This window comes from Chenopodium quinoa, unplaced genomic scaffold (assembly GCF_001683475.1).
Source record: "Chenopodium quinoa cultivar QQ74 unplaced genomic scaffold, ASM168347v1, whole genome shotgun sequence".
Taxonomy (NCBI): domain Eukaryota; kingdom Viridiplantae; phylum Streptophyta; class Magnoliopsida; order Caryophyllales; family Amaranthaceae; genus Chenopodium; species Chenopodium quinoa.
Window position 1 is genome coordinate 3,313,150 of NW_018742461.1, and position 21,362 is coordinate 3,334,511.

Here is a 21,362-nt window from a genome sequence, read left to right on the forward strand (position 1 = left end):
AATTCTGTGAGGGGATTAACATATAAGCAAGATCGCGCATATAAAAATCGAAAGACAATTCTATATAAGATTACAAACTCTTTCTCCTGAATGAGGTCAGGCATAGGTTACAATACAAAGAACATCGTTGTCCTACTAAGCCTACAGAACAAAAAAACATTGGTCCAACATTGAAGTCGCACCACCTATCTACTCGCATTTGATTGACCGATATATATGACGGACGAAAAAGAGTGCAGCACGGAAGCCAACCATTCCAAGCATAAGGAAGAAGCCATAGCATATGCAAGCCATGTAGCCAAAGAAAAATGATGTCTGCATGAACCCAGTCATATCAGAGCGTGCATAGTAGTAGTAAAGGCAATATCCATAAATAAATAGCCCTGTAGAACCACCGCATAGGAAGGACCTGCCATAACAAGTACCAAATCAGTTAACTTAATATCATACTAATATGATTGCATCAGCTTCAGTAATATCAGACTTATATACTACATAAACTTATCCAGGATAACATGGGGGAAAGTCAGAAAAGCAACAATGCAGACATACAAAACAGACATAAAACAAGGTTCCAATGAAAGTGATCGTGAATCTAAGATAAAGTAGGTAGCATGTAATGCATATCGATGCATCCAAGTTATTCCTAGAGTTAAATGAAAACGACGACTTTCAAAGTAACTAGCAAGGCAAAATAGAAATAAATTATACATTATGAATACACCATTCATGAAATAATCAGACATAAGCGCAGAATACATACCTCCACCACCACTCATGGTCTTCAGCAGCAAGTTGGAAGTATGTCAAAGCAACAGTAATGAAAGCAGTGACTATAATCAAAATAATGAAGACAATGAACAAAATGCTATAAATTGTGTAAATCCTGTGTCCCCAAACACTGGCAAAGATGTAGTAGAGCTCTATGTATATCGCGCTGAATGGTAAAAACCCAGCCATTGCCATCTGAGGAAGAGTCCCTCGGTACCACGGCAGTGGTGGAATTTCTCTGGGGTACTTTGTTGTGCGACATGGAGCTTGGAACTCAGCCTTGCTATTCTTTCCAGCGATCCCACCCAATACAAGCAATGGTGAAGTTACAAGAGTCCAGATAAGAAGTATAACCATTATTGTGCCAAATGGAAGAGCAGCAGTAGCATGGTATGCTATCGCAACAGTGTTGAGGAAGCAAAAAGTGAGAAACAGAGGACCGCAGAACAAGAAACCAGTCAGCAACAGATTCCTAACCTGTCAAAACAAATGGGGGAAGAAATCAGTAAGCTTTCTCATACCATTTAATCAGTGGATGGAAAGGGGGTGAATCAGATGGAAGGCAGAAGCAGAGAAACTAAGATTTAGCATGCCATATGCGGTAGCACATACCCAGTTTGATCCTTCTAGCTGGCAATAAAAGGATGTTGCAGTATAACCAGCAATGCCAGATGTAAGAGCATAGATGACAACCAGGGCTGTGAACAGTGCTCCTCGGTTGTAAGGATAAAACACTCCAACTAGTGCAAGCAAGAATATGAATACCGTCCTGAGAGCACAAAAGATATAGGTCAGATAAGATATTACACCATAGGCTCCCCCATCCTTAAATGATGAAGTAAATCAAGACAAAAGAACTCTAAAGTACTTACAGAGTAAATAGCTGAGTACCCGATCCAAGAGCAGCTGCCAGCACTGATTTGTACTTGGGAAACCTGAACACATCCCCATGAATATATTTCCAACCAGTTTCTTCCTGGTCTTCAGCTGTTTCTTCATCGTGTGCATACCTTTTTAGTGGAGAAAATGATACATTAGAATTACAATAAATGATACAAATTGACCACATGCCTTGGTAAAAACTACTTGGTTATCACTTAAAATAACCATTCACTCATCAAAGTTGGAGAAGCTGCATGGTATCCATAAATACAAAAAACATAATGAGTAGATTAACTCAGCGATTCTTACTTAACAAAATCATTCTTCAGCACTCGCATGAGAATTGTGGCAAGAAATCCAGTCAGGAGAAGCACTGTGACACATGAGTTTATGATAGAGAACCAATGGATCTCTAAATGATGAGGAAGAGAGGAAGAATGTGAGTATTTATCCATTCTCTTCTCAAATGGGGTGTTTATCTCTTTCCACTTCACAGAATACATAAATTCTACATCCACTTCCTTATCATCAGTGATGTCCACCAAAGAGTTGGGATCAGTTCGGACATTGATTTCAATAACACGGTCCTTGTTGTAGAAGATGTCAAAATGGATATGCTTATATAAATAATACTTGTACTCGCTTGGATCCAGTTTACCCTCCTTGTCAACTTTGCCAAGGAACCCCCAGATTGGCAAGTCATCATAGTACATTTGAAAGTAGTAATCTTTGGCTACTGCATCTCTGAATTGAACAATGTCTTCCTTTGACAACTTTTTCTTGCAGATGCCTTCTGAGTCCTTGTCCACAAGGAAATCAAGCTTGTAGGGAGCACTGACTAGACGATCTCCATTTAATACTTCACCAAGAGCTTCTTTCTTCTCCTTGACATGTTCTGCAATTCAGAGAAAATAGATCTAGAATACAGCAATACACAGGTGAAACATGCCCAAATGACTAAAATAGTTATTTACCTGGAACACAGAATGGAAGATCAAAATATCGATATGTTTCACTGAAAGAAAAGGACATAAAAATCAGACAGCAATATCTAAGCCAATAAGGATCATCAAATTCAAACAAGCATAAGCATCCAAAATTAAACCAACTCAATCACCCAAAAAGAACATTTACAATATAATATAAAAAATCCTGTAATGTTAAGGTTGGTGGCATAAATTCACCCAGCTCAAGCCTTTGTCACAAGTGATGAATATAATCTAGTCCTGCTTGTCAGTAATTATTTACTTGTTAACCTTTGGATGTGTTGTTGCTCAGTAACATTCTAAAGAAAGGAGGCCTATATTCAAAACCTACATATTTATGACCTTCCATGAAGAATATTTACGTCATACAAAAGCAGAAGACAAAGCTACAAACATGGGATGAGCAAGTTCTTACTTCCAGATTCCTAGGACTAGACACTCAATCCCAGAAGATGAACTTTTCAGCATTCACAACTCACAAGCCTACATTTTACCCAAATCTACTCAGAAAGTATAAACATTACAAACCAAAAACTTAACAATACCCCCAAAATCTCCAATTTCAGAGGCAACTTCACAACCAGTATAATGCACACTTGGCTACATACTTTGTACTTAAGACAGCATATTGCAAAAAGTCATCCTAAAACATCGCAGCCTAAAGTGACATTTCGTATTTTTGTCACATACTCACATCTGTATTCAGTCACTCAAGTGTAAGTTAGATTCAAGATATAAACCCAAATCCCTAATAATTGAGCAAATATCTTAGGTGAAGAGTATTTAATAGCCTGATTGCACATGCTCAAAAGTAAAAATATCATTACCTTTTATGGTGCATTGTATTGACCAATATCAAATTAAATCGAATTTCAATATCGTGCATAATATCTGCATTTAATAGTAACCAAATAAAACAAACCCTAAAAAGGAAAGTAAAATTCCTTCCAATATCAATTCAAACATGAATCTTGAACATTTCACCATTATTCTGTGAGCTTAACACATCTGATCACAAACAGGTCAATCAAGCATGATCCAACCACTAATCCAAACTAATTACGCTGTAAAATATCATCAAATTCTCACATAGATCAAATTAACCCCAAATTTCACATCACTAAGCTAAAATTCAAAATACTATCAACGCAAAGATCAATCATTCTAATTCGATAAAACGAAATTCATTAATCTGAACTATATAATTAGAAAACACAATCAATTCTCACATAGATCAAAACAACGTCAAATCATTTCCTAAGCTCTAAAAATACAATTAGTTCACAAATTAACAACATAATTAGCAAAAATTAGGAAAAAAATGACGAATTAGGAAAGAGAGTGACCTAGGGTTGTGGAAAGGGCCGACTTTGTTGGCGTAAAGAGGAACTTGTTCTCCAGCTTTGTAACGATGATTAGAACCATCGGATCTCACTTGAATAACACCAGAAAAGAGCAGAATAACAATGGCCACCATTAAAGTGGCCTTGGATTTCTCCATTGTTGCGCAAAACCTCAGTTTCTCTCTCCTCTTTCTGTTTTCTCTCTTGAATTCTGGAGTCAAATCGCAGAAATGTAGAAGAAGGGGAACAAAGAAAGAAGGAAAGATTGATCTGAATTTGGGTTGTTATGGGCCACCGTTTTATTGGTAATTTTTATGGAAGGTTGGGTTTTTTTTAGTTTTGTGGGTCCATGTAAATATTTTTTTTATTTTTACTGTTTGAGGAAATATCCAAAGATAGAAAGTTGTAAGTAACTCATGAAATCATGATTGAAATATCTTTATTCAATTTGTGTATAAAGTTTTGCCCTAGGGGTGATAAACTGATAATGCAATGATATTGGTGGTAATGTATAAAGTTGAGATTATTACAAATATAACGATAATTAATGTAAAGTTGTGGCTTAAGTGCTCACGTTACTTCAAAGAGTTTATACAATTTGGTAAAAATAAATTAAAGGGAGTATATTAGAAATGCGACATATATTGGGATTACTAGTAGATGGATAAAATAAACAATGTATCAACTAGGTATGTATCAATTGTTAACGGTAAATTAATAGTGGTTGTGTATGTTCACTTTACATGAATACAGAATATGTCTATTATACACCCGAGTGTACCTAAAGATGACAAGACTCAGTCATTTAGCAAAATAAATGCATATTAACATTCAAGACTATTATATTACGCTTGAAAGCTACGAAATCAATATATTGGACTATTGGGCACAAGCTCAAGGATATAGTAACAATTGTGACATTCGCTTAATTTATTTTCTTGTACAATTCGGCTCCCTTGCATATTAGAGTTAGTCTTCTTCACCGTCACTTTGGTGTTTGTCCTTTTGACAATCCATTAAATGCATTTATTGGAAGTTTAAACATCCAAATTTTATTAGGGGGATGACAAAGACTATCCAACTATGTGAATGAGCAATATTTCAACCAAAGTGGTGGGTTGGCCTAATTTTGATAACAAGTTTATAACATATTCTTGTCACATTATGCCAAAACTAAATCATAAATCCCAAAAGTAGACCAATTTCATTTACAAATTATGAATTGTGCTAGCTTAAAGTTGTATTGTTTAAAGCACTAATGAAATAGTTAGCGGCTTAGAGACTAACCTTTACTTTTCAAGGGTGGTAAGTCTGGTAACTCCTTCAAGGCCATTATTCATAATAAGTGACAGGAGCAACCACCACCATATTCACATATTGGAAGAAGTGGTAATGCTCTAGTCTTGCCGTCTTGGCAATGTTGATGTTAGATGGGACAACTTACAATCACTGAGAAGATGCTGCTGCTGATTTTTTACTACGGGCGTTTAGATGAGAGGAGTAAGGGGCTGTGAGAAGGTCGCATCCATGTAAATTATCGATCACATTGAAGTGTATATGTATAAAGTTCAAAACTCGAATCTCTGCTGTATGTTTACTTTCAAATACGCCATGGTGTTGCACATTTTGTATGTAACTCAAAACTCTAAATTGAAATAAGCTGAAATGAACAAAATTAGGTTGTATACACTTTTGCACTTGAAATCTGGAGACAATGTCCTGCCAGAGAGATAGAGAGCTTAAAGGATGAAAATTTCATACTAACAAGGAGAAAGATGAAGGAAAAAAGGGATATAAACAAATTTGAAATTTCATAAGATATAACTGAAAATTAATGTCAAAAATCTCTTAACAATTGATACAACTCTAGTATTCTATTACATGACATAATTCTCCAGAACTGAAACTATTTTCTTCATCCAGCCAATTTTATAAGGAAGAGGATTTGGGGGCAAGATCTCGTGTGTAGCTAAAACTGCAACAGCAAAGATGCAGATCAAGTTTAAAAGAATACTTCTCCCTGATGAGATTAGAAGTCGGTTACAACACCAGATGGATCATTACTGGTGATGGTGTACAGAACAAAGACGACACCGGCACAAACCTAAAGTTCCATTGCTTAGCTATTCACATTTGATAGACCGGTAAATATGGCGGACGAACAGAAGTGAGGCACGGAAACCAACAGTTCCAAGCATGAGGAAGAAGCCGTAGCAAATGCAAGCCATATAGCCGAAGAAAAATGATGTTTGCATGAAACCAGTCATATCAGAGCGCGCATAGAAGTAATATAAGCAATAGCCATAGATAAATAGACCAGTGGAGCCACCACACAGGAAGGCTCTGCCATAAAAAGAACCAAAAGAGGTTAGAATCATGACCACATCAGAGTAGAGGGGGATTTAGTGCGATCTTTCCCCTCCCAACAGTTTACAGTACAGGACTACAGGGGATCCACAAAGTGGAGACATGACATCCAAGACATTAGACATAAATGAGAAGTAATAGTACACAAGACATTTAAGTAGATGAGTATTCCACAAAGGATGTAAAAGTCCTACAAGATCATGTTTTGGCATGCTAATGTCAGATATTGACCATTCTTTTACAGTCATGACTTTAGGGTAGAAATCACATCTACATACTGGCCAGCCAAAATGGGTAATGGACTATAACCCGCAGGAAAGTTTAGCATGCATGAACACTGAATCTCCAGCAAAGTTTCCTAATCCACCTTCCACACCCAAAAGGGCAGTTACTATGCACAATGGTGCAAACTCATCCCCTTCACCCCCCGTAGGCCCCTTGCCAAAACAAATAAGCAATGATAACATGATTATTGTGTACTCCTCACACTTCTGTACATCCTCAAAGAAGTCCACATAGAATACATGGCCTGAACATGTGATTAACAAGTGGGTAATGAACATTATGATACAAACTCAACTAGCTGGAAAAGTTCTCCAGTTTTAAAGTATGCAAGTCAAAAAGCATCAACATCATAGTCTGTTACAGTCCACAACCCATTTTCACATCATCGAAATAAATATTTTACAAAATAAAAGTTAATAACATCACAAGGATCTCACAAAGTGGAAAAAGACAGCACAAGCAATCAGAGGGAAAAAAAAAAAAAAAAAAGACAACTTCTCTACCATTAAATGAATGAGATGAAATAAAACAACCACCAAAATCAAAGCTATCTAGCATGACAGTATTGTTGGAAGTATATCAATGCCACTGACGGGAAAAGGCATGGAAACTTAATTCAAGCATATATAAAGCCATAAATTATATAAATAGTGCATACCTCCACCACCACTCATGATCTTCAGCTGCGAGTTGGAAGTATGTCAATGCCACAGTGATGAAAGCGGTGACTATAATCAATATAATGAAGACGATGAACAAGATGCTGTATATAGTGTAAATCCGGTGACCCCAGACACTGGCAAATATGTAGTAGAGCTCTATGTAAATTGCACTGAAAGGCAAAAATCCAGCCATTGCCATCTGAGGAAGAGTTCCCCGGTACCATGGTAGTGGTGGAATTTCTCTGGGGTACTTTGTAGTACGGCAAGGAGCTTGGAACTCGGCTTTGCTATTCTTTCCAGCAATTCCACCCAAAACAAGCAATGGTGATGTTACAAGTGTCCAGATAAGAAGAATCACCACAATGGTCCCAAAAGGAAGAGCGGCAGTAGCATGATATGCAATTGCTACCGTGTTTAGGAAACAGAAGGTCAGAAACAGAGGCCCACAAAACAGGCAACCCGTCAACAACAGGTTCCTTACCTGCAAGAAGGAAATATTACAAAAAGATCACACACGAGTTGTTTCTTTCAAATTCTATCTGGTATCTTTTATCTATTTAATTTGCTCTTTCCAAAGAAAAGAAAGCAGATCATACCCAGTTTGTTCCTTCCAATTGAAAATAAAAGGAGGTTGCAGTGTAGCCAGCAATTCCAGATGTGAGAGCGTAAATGACAACAAGGGCTGTGAACAGGGCTCCTCGGTTATATGGGTAAAACACTCCAACTAAAGCAAGTAGAAATATAAAAAACGTACTGAAAAAAAAAGTGATGTAAATGTTAGATCACGTAGGATGAAGTACATACACAGGATGGCATTAGAAAACATGTTGATGCACATATGTGGAAGAGCAACAACATTGGAAACTTACAGGGTAAACAGCTGGGTGCCAGATCCAAGAGAAGCTGCAAGTAACGATTGGTACTTTGGAAACCTAAATACATCCCCATGGATATACTTCCATCCAGTTTCTTCCTGATCTTCTGCTGTTTCCTCATCATGTGCATACCTTTAGTCAAAAACAATGAAGCATGAATTTTAAAAAGTTACATGATCACTTAATAGCATGCCCAGATATAAACATATATCCAGACCAACTCTCCACTAATCAACCAGGAACTCCAGCGCAGTTAATAGATACAGTATATATGACTGAAAAAAGGGAAAGGGAGGAAAGCTTTTCGATTCTTACTTGACAAAATCGTTCTTAAGAACTCGCATAAGAATTGTGGCAAGAAATCCAGTCAGGAGTAGTACAGTGACACATGAGTTAATAATGGAAAACCAGTGGATCTCTAGATGATGAGGAAGAGAAGAAGATTGTGAATATTTATCCATCCTCTTCTCAAAAGGGGTGTTTATCTCCTTCCACTTTACGGTGTACATAAATTCCACATCGACATCTTTATCCTCAGTAATGTCAACTAAAGAGTTGGGATCAGTTCGAACATTGATTTCAATAACACGGTCCTTGTTGTAAAAGATGTCAAAATGAATATGCTTATACAAATAATACTTGTACTCGCTTGGGTCTAGTTTGCCTTCCTTGTCAACTTTACCAAGGAACCCCCATATTGGCAAATCATCATAATACATTTGAAAGTAATAATCTTTTGATACTGCATCTCTAAACTTAGTTACTTCTTCCTTTGTCAGTATTTTCTTGCAAATAAGTTCTGAATCTTTGTCCACTAGAAAGTCAAGCTTATAAGGAGCACTGACCAGACGATCTCCATTCAATACTTCACCCAGAGCTTCCTTCTTTTCTTTCACATGATCTGCAATTAAAAATAATTGTTACTTTTTTCCAAAAGAAGAATTACACGTGCAAAGTAGTAAAACCAATTCAACTAATTTGTACCTGGAACACAGAACGGAAGATCGAAATAGCGGTATGTTTCACTGAAAAGAAAAACCCATAACTATTAGACACTGTCAGCAAGGTAATGAACATAATCAATTCTAAACATTTACATTCAAGGATTTTCATATGAAAAGTTACATGACAATCACAAACTTAGCTACTTTATGGAACTTAATGGTGAAGTTGCAAATATCAGTTTAGTGATGGCCGTTTGATGTTCATCCACACTTGGATGCATGTCAATAAATTACTAGGGGCAAGAGCACATGGTTAGCATGCATGCAACTTTCACTAGCTTAACTCTAAAAATAGAACCCAAATATGAACCTCTGTAGCTATAATCTTAAATGCAGAGCTCAAATCAGCAACAATTTCCAGATTGTTAAGATTCTCGACGTCCGCAGAATAACCCCAGAAATCTACATCCCCCACTAGCCAGCTACTCTCTTAATTAACAAGCATGTAACAACACTTCAATGCCTATTACTTCTAGGTTCCTAGTAGCATCAGCATTCCAATTTTAGCAATATAAAGACCTGCTATACCAAAATAGAAATCACAACTTTTATTTTTTCAGAAATAAGGGCAACAATCACGACAAAAGAGAACCTTTAGTTGAAACATTACCATATTCAAGATCTCAACTTCTCTACATTACAGTTTCCAGTCAATCAAAGATCAAAAATCACCCAAACACACCAATATAGCACAAAAATCAACAAATAACTCATTATTTACTCCACATTTCAATCAAAACTCAAGAATGCATAAATCTCTAGCAAACACAACACATTATCAACATTTTTTTAAAATGTGAGATCTATAATCAAATCAAATTTCGCATAAAACTCAGTAAAAATGGGCGATCAAAGAAAAGAAAGAGGGAAAATGCGAAACCTAGGGTTATGGAAAGGGCCGACTTTATTAGCGTAAAGAGGAACAGCTTCACCAGCTTTGTACCGATGATCGGAAGCATCGGATCTCACATGACTAACACCAGAAATCAACACCACTGCAAAAACGGCCACCATTAAAGTGGCCATTGATTTCACCATTTTCTTCGAAATCTAGCAAATTTTATCAATCTCTCTCTCCAAATCACAGAAAAAAATGGAATTGAAGAAGAGAAATTAGATCGAAATTGAGAGATGAAGATTGAGAAATGAGGGTTTTAGATTTGATTTGTAAGAAAAGGGAGTAACGTAAGAGATAAAATTGGGGAAGAAATAAAAATAAAAATAAAAATAAAAAAAAGGAAAGTGATAGAATGCCGAAATTAAGTACGGAATTATAGTGTGGGGTTTTAGTGTGTGAGCTCTTACCCACCGACGCTTCTTTCTCTCTCCTATTTTTAAGTGTGGTGGGAGTGAGTGACTTGAGCTTATTTTATTGTTTTTGTATCAGAAATATGAAATGGGAGATCCAAGATTTGGAAACGTGACTTTTCCGTGACATCAGTTGTCAACGAGTTGTGGTATGAATACGTATCAGATCTCTGACTATTCTTGAGTCTGAATTAAGTCCAAGCTTAAACAAGTTGGGTCGAATTGAACTCAAATCATTTTTTGACATTTAAGTATTAAAATATTTTTATTGTATAGACTTAAAATAAGCTAGAATATAAAACAATGTTATAATTAATTAAACTAAATATTTGTTTGATCCGTGTAAGAATTAGCTTCTCATGGAAAAATGTATATGTATATGAAGTACGGAGTATAATTTTTTTTTTTTTTTTTTAAAGTCATGGAAAGTTACTTTCATCTATAAAGCATTGTTTATTGACACTTAGACATTTGTAATTCATGGAAAATATGACGTATCAAGAAAAGGGTGGATACAGTCATACAGTCCACTTACTACCCTTAGCCTAATACATACATATCTTATTATTATTATGGAATAAACTGAGTACATACCTATGTTACCTACACGTGCTTAATTGCTTATGATTTTATAAATGTTCTTTGCTCTTTTCTCACTCTTTTGACATTTTACAATACGTAGTATATGGAGTATGCAACATGCTAGGTCAACTTCCATGGCCTTTTTACATCTCTAACTTCGAAAAAGAAAAGAATCATAATTTCTATTAAGTCCAACAAAAGAAATGCATACTTTTCCCTCAAGCAACCAAAATAAATAATAATAAAGAAAAAGAAAATAAAACTAGACTTCAACATGAAACTTTTGAAAAAGTTTATTATAAAAGAAAGACAATATTTAGAAGTAGTATGAACACTTTGGCTGGAAAGGCAAATTGTACCTACATGATGGCTTAGCATTTGTTCTGCTGTCATGCAATCATGCAGAAAAAACTACGGGAGTATAAAAAAAAATCGACGAAAAAAATAGAAATTTTAGTCACTACAATCTATTTGATGAAATTAAAAAATTTCATCCTTGATCACAATGTATTCTGCTATCAATAGTGCAAGTCTTTGTAAGAACTTCCGAAAAGCTGGGGGAAGCCAGGGAGCGTCTATCCCATAGGATTGTCTTAGATATTTTGATTTAACCAATTAAGACCTTGATAAAGTCCGCGACCAGATATTGCAGAAGCATCCTGAATAAACCTACAGCACACACGATATCAATAATTATGCTGGTCTTAGTAACTTCAAATCTGTGAAACAATTATTTGATTAATCTTGAATAAAAGTTTACCATCTGCGATCACGAAGTAAATGTAACCCAAGCTTGTTAGCTACCTCTGAGACCGACATAGCATTTGGAAGGTCTTGCTTGTTGGCAAAAACCAATACTGCTGTATTAGACAGTTCATCCTGCTACAAAGATATACTTTCTATCAGCGAGTTGCGCATATGATGATAATGAAAAGTTTGACTACTATCAAAAGTCTGAAATGACTGACATGTCAAACAGCAAGAAATTTAAGTGTAACTATTTTCTAACCTCTGTGAGAATCCGGTGAAGCTGATTACGAGCTTCCACAATTCTTTCTCTGTCAGTGCTGTCCACTACAAAAATGAGTCCCTGGGTGTTCCGAAAATAATGTTTCCATAATGACCGAATCTGGGGGACAAACAAGAAGTTAGTTGTGTTACCTCATTGTGCAACAGTTTGATACTAAGAATTTAAAAATGCACTTCTTGCCCATTTGAAAAATTACAGCAAAAGAGAGTAAGAAAAGGTCAACAGCATCAGAAGCACAATAGTGGGGATCGAGGGAGAATAATTGCCACTAGATGAAACATATTGAAGGATGTCCAGTACAGGCCATATAGAGAAAAGTTACAGGTATGAAAAAGTAGTCCGATGAAGAATGTTGAGACTAAAGCAGGATCTGTTAATTATACTTTTTATTTATCTCTTTTCTTTTTCAAGAAGGGTGGGGAAGGGAGGAGAAGAGAGCAAGAATAATATGCAGATACCTTCTCTTGTCCACCAAGATCCCAGACAGCAAAGCTTAGGTTATTGTATTCGACTGTCTCCACATTGAAACCTGATCCAAATAGGGAAATGCACAATTAAAATCAAAGTAGCCGCTGAATCTGTCTCCCAAAGATCGGGGGGGAGAGAGAGAGAGCGAGAGAGTGGGAGGAAAATAAAACATGAAAGGAAAATGAGCTGAGCATGGATGCATGCCGGCATAAGCTAGATTTTTGGAATGGTTAATACCTATAGTGGGGAGTGTCCGTACAACTTGTCCGAGCTTGAGTTTGTAAAGGATTGTTGTCTTCCCAGAAGCATCAAGGCCAACCATCAGTATCTTCATCTGATGTTTAGAGCCCCTCCTCTTCATAAGACGGGATGTGCCTACGCCCATGGAGCAATAAAAAGATCCGACAAGGTGGAGAGTTCAAAATATCCAAAACAAAGAAAGTGAACCTCAGAAGTGCGATGATCACATCTTCACCATCTGTAATTATATATACTGGAAGAAAGGCAATAGAATTCGATTCTCATAAAGAAAGGAATAAAAATAAAATATTGAAAAGATCTACTGTCTTGAAACTGATAATTAGTTTGAAAAAAAAAAAAATACAATTTCTTCACATGAGCAATTTAAATATTTTATTACAGAGAAAGGGATCATGGCTGGCTGCTATATGATTATATCATATTTAATTCCTAGCTGAAACGAAAGCAGATCTACCTGGAAATTCAGGAGCAAAGCAATTGATCTTCAACATATCACACTGTGTGTACACCATTCTCAGTAGTCAGTGATAATTCATAAAAAGAATAATAACTCTTACTTTATTCTCTCGAGGAGCAATCAGTTGGAAGATTCATTTTCCACATGCTTCAGAATATATTTTTTCTCCACTGTTCTACAGAAGTGTAAAGGTCATGAGTAAAGCTATCGAAACGAAAATTTCACCATGCAATGAACTATTATATTGAACATCATACCCAAAAAAAAGCATATAAGATTCAACAAAATCTTGGAAGAAGATATGCTTGCATTCAAATTGCACTTTTACAAAAGGCTAGTTCTTCTGCTTGAACTGTAGACAAAGCATCCGTACTTAAAACTTAAAAAACTACGACAGAATAACAAAATTTACAAGGAGCAAAGACAGCAGCTTGCATTCAATTCTTTGAGGCAGACTGGAATATGAAGACAGCAGTCAGAACACCGACCAGTCCTGTTACTGCCAGAGCCACAGTTGGCAATGGGGATGTGAGCCCAAAGTTCTGCAGTTAAGGTCAATTCATCAGAATTAGCCATTGGCATTAGCATTTTACATAAATGAAATAACTTGGCCACAAAAATGAAACACACAATTTAACTTGCTAGCAGCTAGAAAAGTATGAGAAAAAAAACCTTAATTCCACAGAAAAAAACGACATGAACTGTATATCACCTTTGCAAATTGAGCTACACACCTAATTGGAAACAATTCCAACTAATCTCAATTTTTCTTAAAAGGTACATGTCAAAACATCTAGGAGTAAGGACTGAGCAAATTAACAAAGACATTTTTGTTTTAACAACACCAAGAGCAAAATTTCCTCTAACTCTCTGTCAATACTACACCAATATCAGAGTTCTAATCAAAACTATTAGCTAATATCCTCGAGTTGTACTTATTTATGTAAATCTAGTCAATCCAGTTATATTTTAATTATTAACGTAGAGACTACAGATGGTTCACTCATAGTAGTCAAGGTTCAAGTCCAGCCGTCCAGGTAGCCAACTTGAAGTTCCCGAAGATATTTTTTGAGTAGTTAGCATGGATGAAAGGGAAAATTTGTCTAAGTAGTTTGCATGGATGATAGCAAAATGGTATAAAGGTAATTGCCACTATATAAGCCACATAATATAATCTCCTGTTACCACCATCACAGAATAGTCATTTATTTTACATTACTTAGAGAAGGGGCCTAGGCAACTGATGAGTTCCTGGGTTGCAGTGATGTATATATACCTTTTCTGTTAAATGTTTCAGTTTTCATTTCAGCCCCAAACATTTGTATGTTTTCCTTTGTAGAAATATTCTTACACAGTTTTCATGTCCATAACTTCAGATTAGATCCCTTCCAAAAAGATGTTTATGGAACAGAAATTTCTTTCAGTTTTTGAGTTCATCAGATCTACAAGTAGATATACACGCTCTTGGAATATCTACAGTCTCTTAGACTGTTGAGCTAGGGATAGCGCCAAGTGGAACAAAAATTCTCAAGCTAGAGCAAACAGCACATACATTCCTCCAACCATCAGAATTACGTACAAAGGTTGGTGTACAAGAGAATCAAAGCACCAATTTTATGGTAGGAAGAGTGACACTGGTAAAGTATGACAGCCAATAATAAAGCTACCAATTGTTAGTCATTCAAATAATGAGAGAGTGACAATGCATAAAGAGTGAAAGGTATAGAGAAAAGGGAAATTATGAGATGCCAAAGGAATATATATGTTATAATGATCAGCTTATTCTTAGTGATGCAAATGCATCAGAACTCCATACCTCAAGAAGCCCCTTGCCAGTTGATACTTCAACAGTAATTGCCACAGCAAAGCCAATCATTGCAATCCTTCCTAACCATATATCCAAGCCACCCTCATTTGCACTTTGCTGACACTTTATAGAAGCTGAGTTTGACTTGTGTACAGCCTTCAATTGAGCAGAGCTTGTCTGTACCACTGGCAAGACATTTACAGCATAAGTTAACAGCTAGAGACTAGTTACTTCAACGTTCAAAACCTTAGACTTTTTTGTAGGTACCAAATCCTGAATTATGGCACTGCCCCAACCTACCCCCCCCCCCACCCCCCCAACCAAAAAAAAAAAAAAAAAAAAAAAAAAAAAAAAAAAAAAAAAAGATAAGGAAGCAAATTAATGCAAAAGTGATAATTAGTAAGTGATTTGTTGTCCCTATGGAGTCAAGGGGTGGGGGTGGATGCCAGAGAAGAGACTAGAATCAATAACAGTTTCCATGACCAGGAGTAAGAATTTTCGGGTCATGAGTACAAATTATTTCTAAATGACGGGGTCAACTAGCATCCATAATCCCCAAATTTTGATTGTGAAGATGGATGCTATTTACAAGCTTACTCCAGGAACCATGTTTTACCAGCAATATCTGACCCTACTTTAAAGCAATTACTCAATACATTAATCACTAACAGCAACTCAGTGAATGATGTCAGCATTACATCCACCATATCTTCATCAAGTAAATTAACTTCACACCATCTGATCTCACTATCCTCTTCCCTAATAAACAATAGACTTCCAATCGATAACTGTCACATTAAACCAAATAATCATAATCATCATTATACCAAGATACCTTTTAATATACTTGTAACTCTCCCATCCCCATTCCCACTCCTTACTCATTTTTTTTGGCCTTTACGGCATGTTTGGAAAACAATTTAAAAGGGAAAGGAAGGGGAAGGAAATAGGAGGAAGGGAAGGGGAAAGAAAGGGAGGGGGAAATAGGAGCTACATTTTCCCTTCAAATCTCTCCAATTTTGGAGGAATAGTGTTAATTAAAAGAGTAGTGAAAATGAATCCCTCCCTTTCCCTCCCCTTCCTTCCCTCAATCCATTATCCAAACAAGGTGATTTGTCCCCCTATCTTTCTCTTCCCTTCCTTTCTCTTCATTTCCTCCTATCCAAACAATGTGTTATAAATATAAAAAAACAGTTTCATACATTCTGAAATTGTACTCCAATACTTCTAGAGTTCTAGTGATGATCAACAGCAGCCAATCTGGCAAAATATCACATAATAGATTCAAAAGGCCAAATCTTTCGCCGCCAAGGTCCAATTCATCAACCAGTTTACAGCAGCAATCAGTAATACTAACCACCATAAACAAGATACTAAGAGTCTGTTTATGATAACGACTGTTGTAATTGTCAAACATAACAATTCAACCACATTGTAACAAGAAAATTGGGGTCAAAACCCATGAAACAATCAAGAATTACCTCCTGAACAACATCAAAGCATCCAAAAAATCCCACCTATCAACCCACTAAATATAATGAGCTTAACATCAAAACACAAAACATTAAACCCTCGAATCGATTTCAAGCCAAACCTTACCACAAACATTAAGAACAACATACAATTATGAAAATTCATAGAGGCATTACCAAGTGGAGAGCCCCTCACAAATGATGTAGCATTTCGAGCAAAATTTGAAGTGGGTATCCTTGAAATTGTACAAAGTCTTGGAGAATTTGGACTACAAGCATCTACAGTAAGAATTGAAACAGAGAAATTGTGAGAAATTTCAAACATTTCTAACAACCCAGAAAAAATAAAATAAAGAGAAGATATTACCATAGACAGAGAGGTTAAAAGAAGCAGAAACTTGAGAAACAGCCATGTTCTTCTACAAATTTAGTAGCTAAATTCTACTTCACCCTTCTTTTTGCTTCTTGATTATCTTATCTTATTTAGAAATTAAGTTCAGCAAAGGCTGAAGGTAGAAATTGGAGTATGTTAGAAGAAGAGGGGAAATGATATTCGTTGGAGGAGAAGATGTACACGTGTTTTGGGGGTTAGAGAGTAGAGACCAGGCATTCCAACTTCCAGCTTGTAAGTTGTAAGTTGCCACTCTTATCCATAAACAAAATTAAGCACCATTAGGAAAAAGTTAAGCATAAGCTTGGAATCTAACCTTTCACCGGTTCACCCTTCTAGAAGTTAATCCACAATATTCTTTAGATACTCGAATTATTGACTTAATTTATTTTTTCACGTTATAAAAACCACGTCCTATTTTACATTTGATTTAATCATGTATAATCCGTTTTTCACTGTTAAAATAGAAATAGTAAATCCTGTAATTAACCTGAACATAAAAAATGAGTCAAATTGTATTGCCCGACTATGTATTTACTCTATTTTAGGGGAGTACTCACTTCTTAAGCATGATTAATTCGCTATCAAAGAGATAAGATCTTGTATACAAACATTTAAATCAACAAAAATCAATTTAAATTTATAAATAAGTTGGAATCAAGAAAATTTAATAGTCTACTAAGAATAAGATGTCACTGTGTCATAAATGTGACAAGATAGTTGGTTTTTTTTTTCTTGGTGTTTTTTTTTTTTTTGGTGTTTAGAGAGCCACAAGGGCAGGTGATGAGAATCGATCCCAAAATCTCTTGAAATCGGGAGGGTAGCACTAACCACTTGAGCTATCCCTCACTCTCACAATATAGTTGATTATGAATCTTCAATCCCACAATTTGTGTACCACTAGCTTAAGGCTCGTGCCATGCACGATAAGTAATCCTGGGCACCGTGCCGTGTCGGGCCGCCGCGGGCCGTGCCTGGCGGGCCACGGGCTGGTTCGTGTCGTGCCGGTCGTGCCGGCGGGCCCAGGATTTCGTGCCGTGCCGTGCCGGCCATTTTCACAGGCCAGCCCACGGCACGACACGGCCCTCGTGCCTGGCGGGCTCGTGCCGTGCCGGCCTGCGGGCTGGCAGCGGGCTGGTGCAGTTTTCAATTTTTTTATTTTTTTTTATTTTTTTTTTTATTTTTTATGACAACATTATAAATTAATAAGTTTATAATGTATATAAGTTATAAAATTATAATTATAAGTTTTATAAGGTAACTTATAAGTTTATAACTTATAAGTTATAAGTTATTAAGTTATGAATTTTATAATTATAAGTTGAATATTTATGTTTTATAATTTGTATATTCAATATTTATATTTATATATTTACTTTATACTATTACTTTAAAATTTAATGTTTATGATTTATTAGTAATTGGTATAATTTTATTTTATTTTAATATGAATTTACAAATTGTAACAAAACGGGGAAAAAAGACAAATTGGACTTTGGATGTGAATAATGCGTACTTTATATTATTATTACTTGAGTTGAGAAAATTGTACAATGATAACAATGATAAAAATCATACAATGATGGTATTAAACAAAAATTGGAAAATGATAAAATTGATATTTTTAAAATCGTACAATATACAATAATTGTCTATTCTTCTTCTCCTTCTTCTTGCTCGTCTTCGTCTTCGTCTTCGTCTTCGTCTTCGTCTTCGCCTTCACCTTCAAGGTCATCGGCTAGTTGCATAGATTGGGAACTAGCCGAACCCGAACCGGAAGCGGAGGTTCCTTCTTCGTTGTCGTTGTGGTCGTAAGAACGGTCTTGTGAGCGATTTTCCGCATCCAACCAATCTTTGAAACACACGCACATTTCTAGTGTTTCGGGTTTTAGACTTGTTCTTCTATCGTCTAAAACCCTTCCGGATGCGCTGAAAGCTCGTTCGGAGGCGACGGAGAAAACTTGGATAGCAAGAATGTCTCGTGCCATTGCCGCCAAAGTTGGATGCTTCGAGCTTTGTTGTTTCCACCATGCAAGGAGGTCGAGGCTGTTTATCTCATCGTCGTCCATGCCTTTGGTGAAGTCGTAACTCAGGTACATCTGCAACTCCGAGACGTCGCTTTGCGTTCTCCTGATTGATGAATCACCTGAAAACCTTGAAATCAAGTTAGTAGCTTGTGAAAATAAATGTTTGGCCTTCTTACTTACGTTTTTGGATGGTTGGGAAGGCCCTGAGCGAGGAACGGTGCCATATTTGGCTTCATAGACTCTATATAAAGCAAAAAACTGATCCTTCACATTAGTCTTATAGTTTTCTACATCATCGTCAAGAAACATGCATTGAAAGTAAATGTCAACTAACATAAATGTGTTTTCATACTTTTGCCTAGGATCTAATATGGAAGCAAAAATATAAATCAAAGGAATCTCACTATAATATTTACGCCACTTTTTTTCCATTGCTGGAAGATACTGATCATAATCACTTTGATCGCGATGATCAGCGAAAAGTTGGGCGAGTAAGCATGCATTAGAAAGAAAGTTTTGAGCACAAGGATTGTAAACAGTAGAAAAACAATACGTCATGTTATATAATAACTGTAAAAATTGCATATATCTTTCACAGTTTTTCCAATCATCATCATACAAAGCATTTTGTGGAAATTTTTGGTTGTAAAATAATGTTAACGGGCCCTTGTACTCAATTGCCTTTGTTAACATGTCATAGGTGGAATTCCACCTAGTTGGGCAATCGGTTCTAATTTTTATTACCCTTATCTTTTGTTGTTTTAGAAAACTCTTCCATTTTTGGTATCTCATGTTAGAGCTATTAATAGACATAATAGCATCTCTGATTTTGCTGTAGTATGGGCCAATTGCCCGAACTCCATCCTGTACACATAAGTTAAGTACATGGCAAACACATCTAGTATGAAGAGCTTCACCGTCTAATAGTACATCGGTTAAGTTTTGTTTGATAAGATTAGCTGTGTATGTCATAGAGGTTGCATTATCAAAAGTCATAGACATCATTTTATCTCGAAGGTTGTATTCGTCTATTGCTTGCATTAAATGGTGAGCAATGTTAATGCCGGTGTGTGGGTATTCCAGCATTTTGAAATGTATTATTCTTTTTTGTAACATCCATTGATCATCTACCCAATGGCAAGTCACACATAAATAGTGATATTTATAACCACTATCCCAAGAATCGGCTGTTAAAGATACTCTACAGTTAAGGTTACTCAATTCGGCTTGTAACCGGACTTTGTACTCTAGGAAATTTTTCATTGCGGCGGAACGAACGGTTTTCCTAGAGATTCTTTTATGTTGGGGTTGTAGTGCTTTGTTAATGTAGGTGTTGAATGCGTCACTTTCCGAGAAAAGAAAAGGTTGTTCGGCGTGTACTATCATTTTTCCTAGTTCATCCCTATCCCTCTCATAGTTGTATGTAAAGCCGTATGGATGGAATTGGAAAATTTTGGGCTGGGTTGGATCACTAGTTGGTTTTGCACAAGCTTTCATGTGTCTAGATAAGTGTCCCGTCCCGTTTTTGGTAACTGCCGTGAATACACTATTACATGTTTTACATTTTGCCCATTGTTCACCATCTTTACTTAGGACAAAATAACGCCATACCTCACTCCTTCGGTTTTTCAAAAGTAGCATCTCAGTTTCGGTTAACCATTCATGATGTGTGTGATGGTTAGTAGTGGGACTAGTGGGAGTGGCAGTAAAAGGGGTAGAACCGGAGGGAATTCGGGTACTTTCTTGGCTACCTTGGCTAGAACAATAGTTTTGTTGATTACCGATATAATTAGGTGGAAATTGGTATGGTGGTAGTGGAAATTGGTTTAGTGGTGGTGCTGGAAATCCCGACGTATTATATGGCTCATAGCCCGGGGGGAAGTAAATGGGGCCATTGGTTTGACTCGTAATTTGGGGGCTCGTTGTATTTGGTGGTTCCCTAGAACTACTACTACGGATAAGTCGGCCTTTCCCCCTAGACCTAGATGATGGGTTGTTCGATGCCATAATTAACAATTAATTTTTTAATAAAAAGTGGTTAACTATAATAATAATAATTAATAACAACAATTTTAACAATAAAAATATCTATAATAATAATTAATAACAACAACTATAACAATAACAATAACAACAAAAATAAATAATAACAACAATTGTAACAATAATAATAATTAATAACAACAATTATAACAACAACAATAACAATTAACAACAATAATAATTAAACAAGATTATTCTAATAATAACAATAAAACAATAATAAATTTAAGATTCGTTTAGATCTTACAACCGTGCTTCAACGCTCCACTAATTACAATTACGAACTTTTTAATTTTTTCCGATATTAGGAAAATAATTAGAGAATTTAAGAGAATAATTAG

The 21,362-nt window shown here is 36.1% G+C and overlaps 4 protein-coding genes across 7 annotated transcripts; all 4 read right to left on the minus strand.

Moving 5' to 3' along the window:
* Nucleotides 1-24: 24 nt before the first annotated feature.
* On the minus strand, nucleotides 25-4,272 carry LOC110718776 (transmembrane 9 superfamily member 3-like). The gene is made up of 7 exons (XM_021897678.1): nucleotides 3,986-4,272; nucleotides 2,628-2,668; nucleotides 1,963-2,548; nucleotides 1,644-1,781; nucleotides 1,384-1,540; nucleotides 764-1,248; nucleotides 25-409 (listed from the first exon to the last, which is right to left on the minus strand). The coding sequence occupies exons 1-7, from the start codon at nucleotides 4,138-4,140 to the stop codon at nucleotides 190-192; spliced, it is 1,782 nt and encodes a 593-aa protein (XP_021753370.1). The 5' UTR covers nucleotides 4,141-4,272; the 3' UTR covers nucleotides 25-189.
* Nucleotides 4,273-5,776: 1,504 nt separating this feature from the next.
* LOC110718777 (transmembrane 9 superfamily member 2-like) lies at nucleotides 5,777-10,532 on the minus strand. The gene is made up of 7 exons (XM_021897679.1): nucleotides 10,056-10,532; nucleotides 9,156-9,196; nucleotides 8,487-9,072; nucleotides 8,166-8,303; nucleotides 7,893-8,049; nucleotides 7,293-7,777; nucleotides 5,777-6,325 (listed from the first exon to the last, which is right to left on the minus strand). The coding sequence occupies exons 1-7, from the start codon at nucleotides 10,211-10,213 to the stop codon at nucleotides 6,106-6,108; spliced, it is 1,785 nt and encodes a 594-aa protein (XP_021753371.1). The 5' UTR covers nucleotides 10,214-10,532; the 3' UTR covers nucleotides 5,777-6,105.
* Nucleotides 10,533-11,333: 801 nt separating this feature from the next.
* Nucleotides 11,334-13,633, minus strand: LOC110718778 (ADP-ribosylation factor 1-like). 4 transcript variants are annotated; one of them, XM_021897682.1, is made up of 6 exons: nucleotides 13,539-13,633; nucleotides 12,801-13,456; nucleotides 12,554-12,624; nucleotides 12,075-12,194; nucleotides 11,826-11,947; nucleotides 11,334-11,734 (listed from the first exon to the last, which is right to left on the minus strand). In XM_021897682.1, exons 2-6 carry the CDS (start codon nucleotides 12,946-12,948, stop codon nucleotides 11,659-11,661), a joined length of 537 nt encoding a protein of 178 aa, XP_021753374.1. In that variant the 5' UTR covers nucleotides 12,949-13,456; nucleotides 13,539-13,633; the 3' UTR covers nucleotides 11,334-11,658. The 4 variants fall into 4 exon arrangements, with proteins under 4 accessions (XP_021753374.1, XP_021753372.1, XP_021753373.1 ...); XM_021897680.1 differs by having other exon boundaries at nucleotides 12,801-13,451; nucleotides 13,539-13,631; XM_021897681.1 differs by lacking the exon at nucleotides 13,539-13,633 and having other exon boundaries at nucleotides 12,801-13,056; nucleotides 13,279-13,413.
* LOC110718780 (stress enhanced protein 1, chloroplastic-like) lies at nucleotides 13,554-17,185 on the minus strand. Its single transcript, XM_021897684.1, has 4 exons — nucleotides 16,928-17,185; nucleotides 16,738-16,839; nucleotides 15,098-15,273; nucleotides 13,554-13,823 (listed from the first exon to the last, which is right to left on the minus strand). Exons 1-4 carry the CDS (start codon nucleotides 16,971-16,973, stop codon nucleotides 13,719-13,721), a joined length of 429 nt encoding a protein of 142 aa, XP_021753376.1. The 5' UTR covers nucleotides 16,974-17,185; the 3' UTR covers nucleotides 13,554-13,718.
* Between the last annotated feature and the right edge of the window lie 4,177 nt (nucleotides 17,186-21,362).

Bases quoted from the DNA above. Each gene is read 5' to 3' on its own strand.
- LOC110718776 (XM_021897678.1), bottom strand. From the start codon at position 4,140: ATGGAGAAATCCAAGGCCACTTTAATGGTGGCCATTGTTATTCTGCTC. The intron at 2,669-3,985 runs GTCACTCTCTTT...CTTTTCTTTCAG, and splicing joins GGCCCTTTCCACAACCCTAG to TGAAACATATCGATATTTTG. The intron at 1,249-1,383 runs GTATGTGCTACC...TTGTTTTGACAG, and splicing joins AGCTAGAAGGATCAAACTGG to GTTAGGAATCTGTTGCTGAC.
- LOC110718777 (XM_021897679.1), bottom strand. From the start codon at position 10,213: ATGGTGAAATCAATGGCCACTTTAATGGTGGCCGTTTTTGCAGTGGTG. The intron at 9,073-9,155 runs GTACAAATTAGT...TTTTAATTGCAG, and splicing joins TCTTCCGTTCTGTGTTCCAG to ATCATGTGAAAGAAAAGAAG. The intron at 7,778-7,892 runs GTATGATCTGCT...TCCTTCTTGCAG, and splicing joins AATTGGAAGGAACAAACTGG to GTAAGGAACCTGTTGTTGAC.
- LOC110718778 (XM_021897682.1), bottom strand. From the start codon at position 12,948: ATGGGCGTAGGCACATCCCGTCTTATGAAGAGGAGGGGCTCTAAACAT. The intron at 11,948-12,074 runs GTTAGAAAATAG...ATATCTTTGTAG, and splicing joins TTCACCGGATTCTCACAGAG to CAGGATGAACTGTCTAATAC. The intron at 11,735-11,825 runs GTAAACTTTTAT...TGTGTGCTGTAG, and splicing joins TTACTTCGTGATCGCAGATG to GTTTATTCAGGATGCTTCTG.
- LOC110718780 (XM_021897684.1), bottom strand. From the start codon at position 16,973: ATGGCTGTTTCTCAAGTTTCTGCTTCTTTTAACCTCTCTGTCTATG. The intron at 15,274-16,737 runs GTAATGCCTCTA...ATGTCTTGCCAG, and splicing joins TGTGAGGGGCTCTCCACTTG to TGGTACAGACAAGCTCTGCT. The intron at 13,824-15,097 runs GTATGGAGTTCT...CCTTAACTGCAG, and splicing joins CTGGCAAGGGGCTTCTTGAG to AACTTTGGGCTCACATCCCC.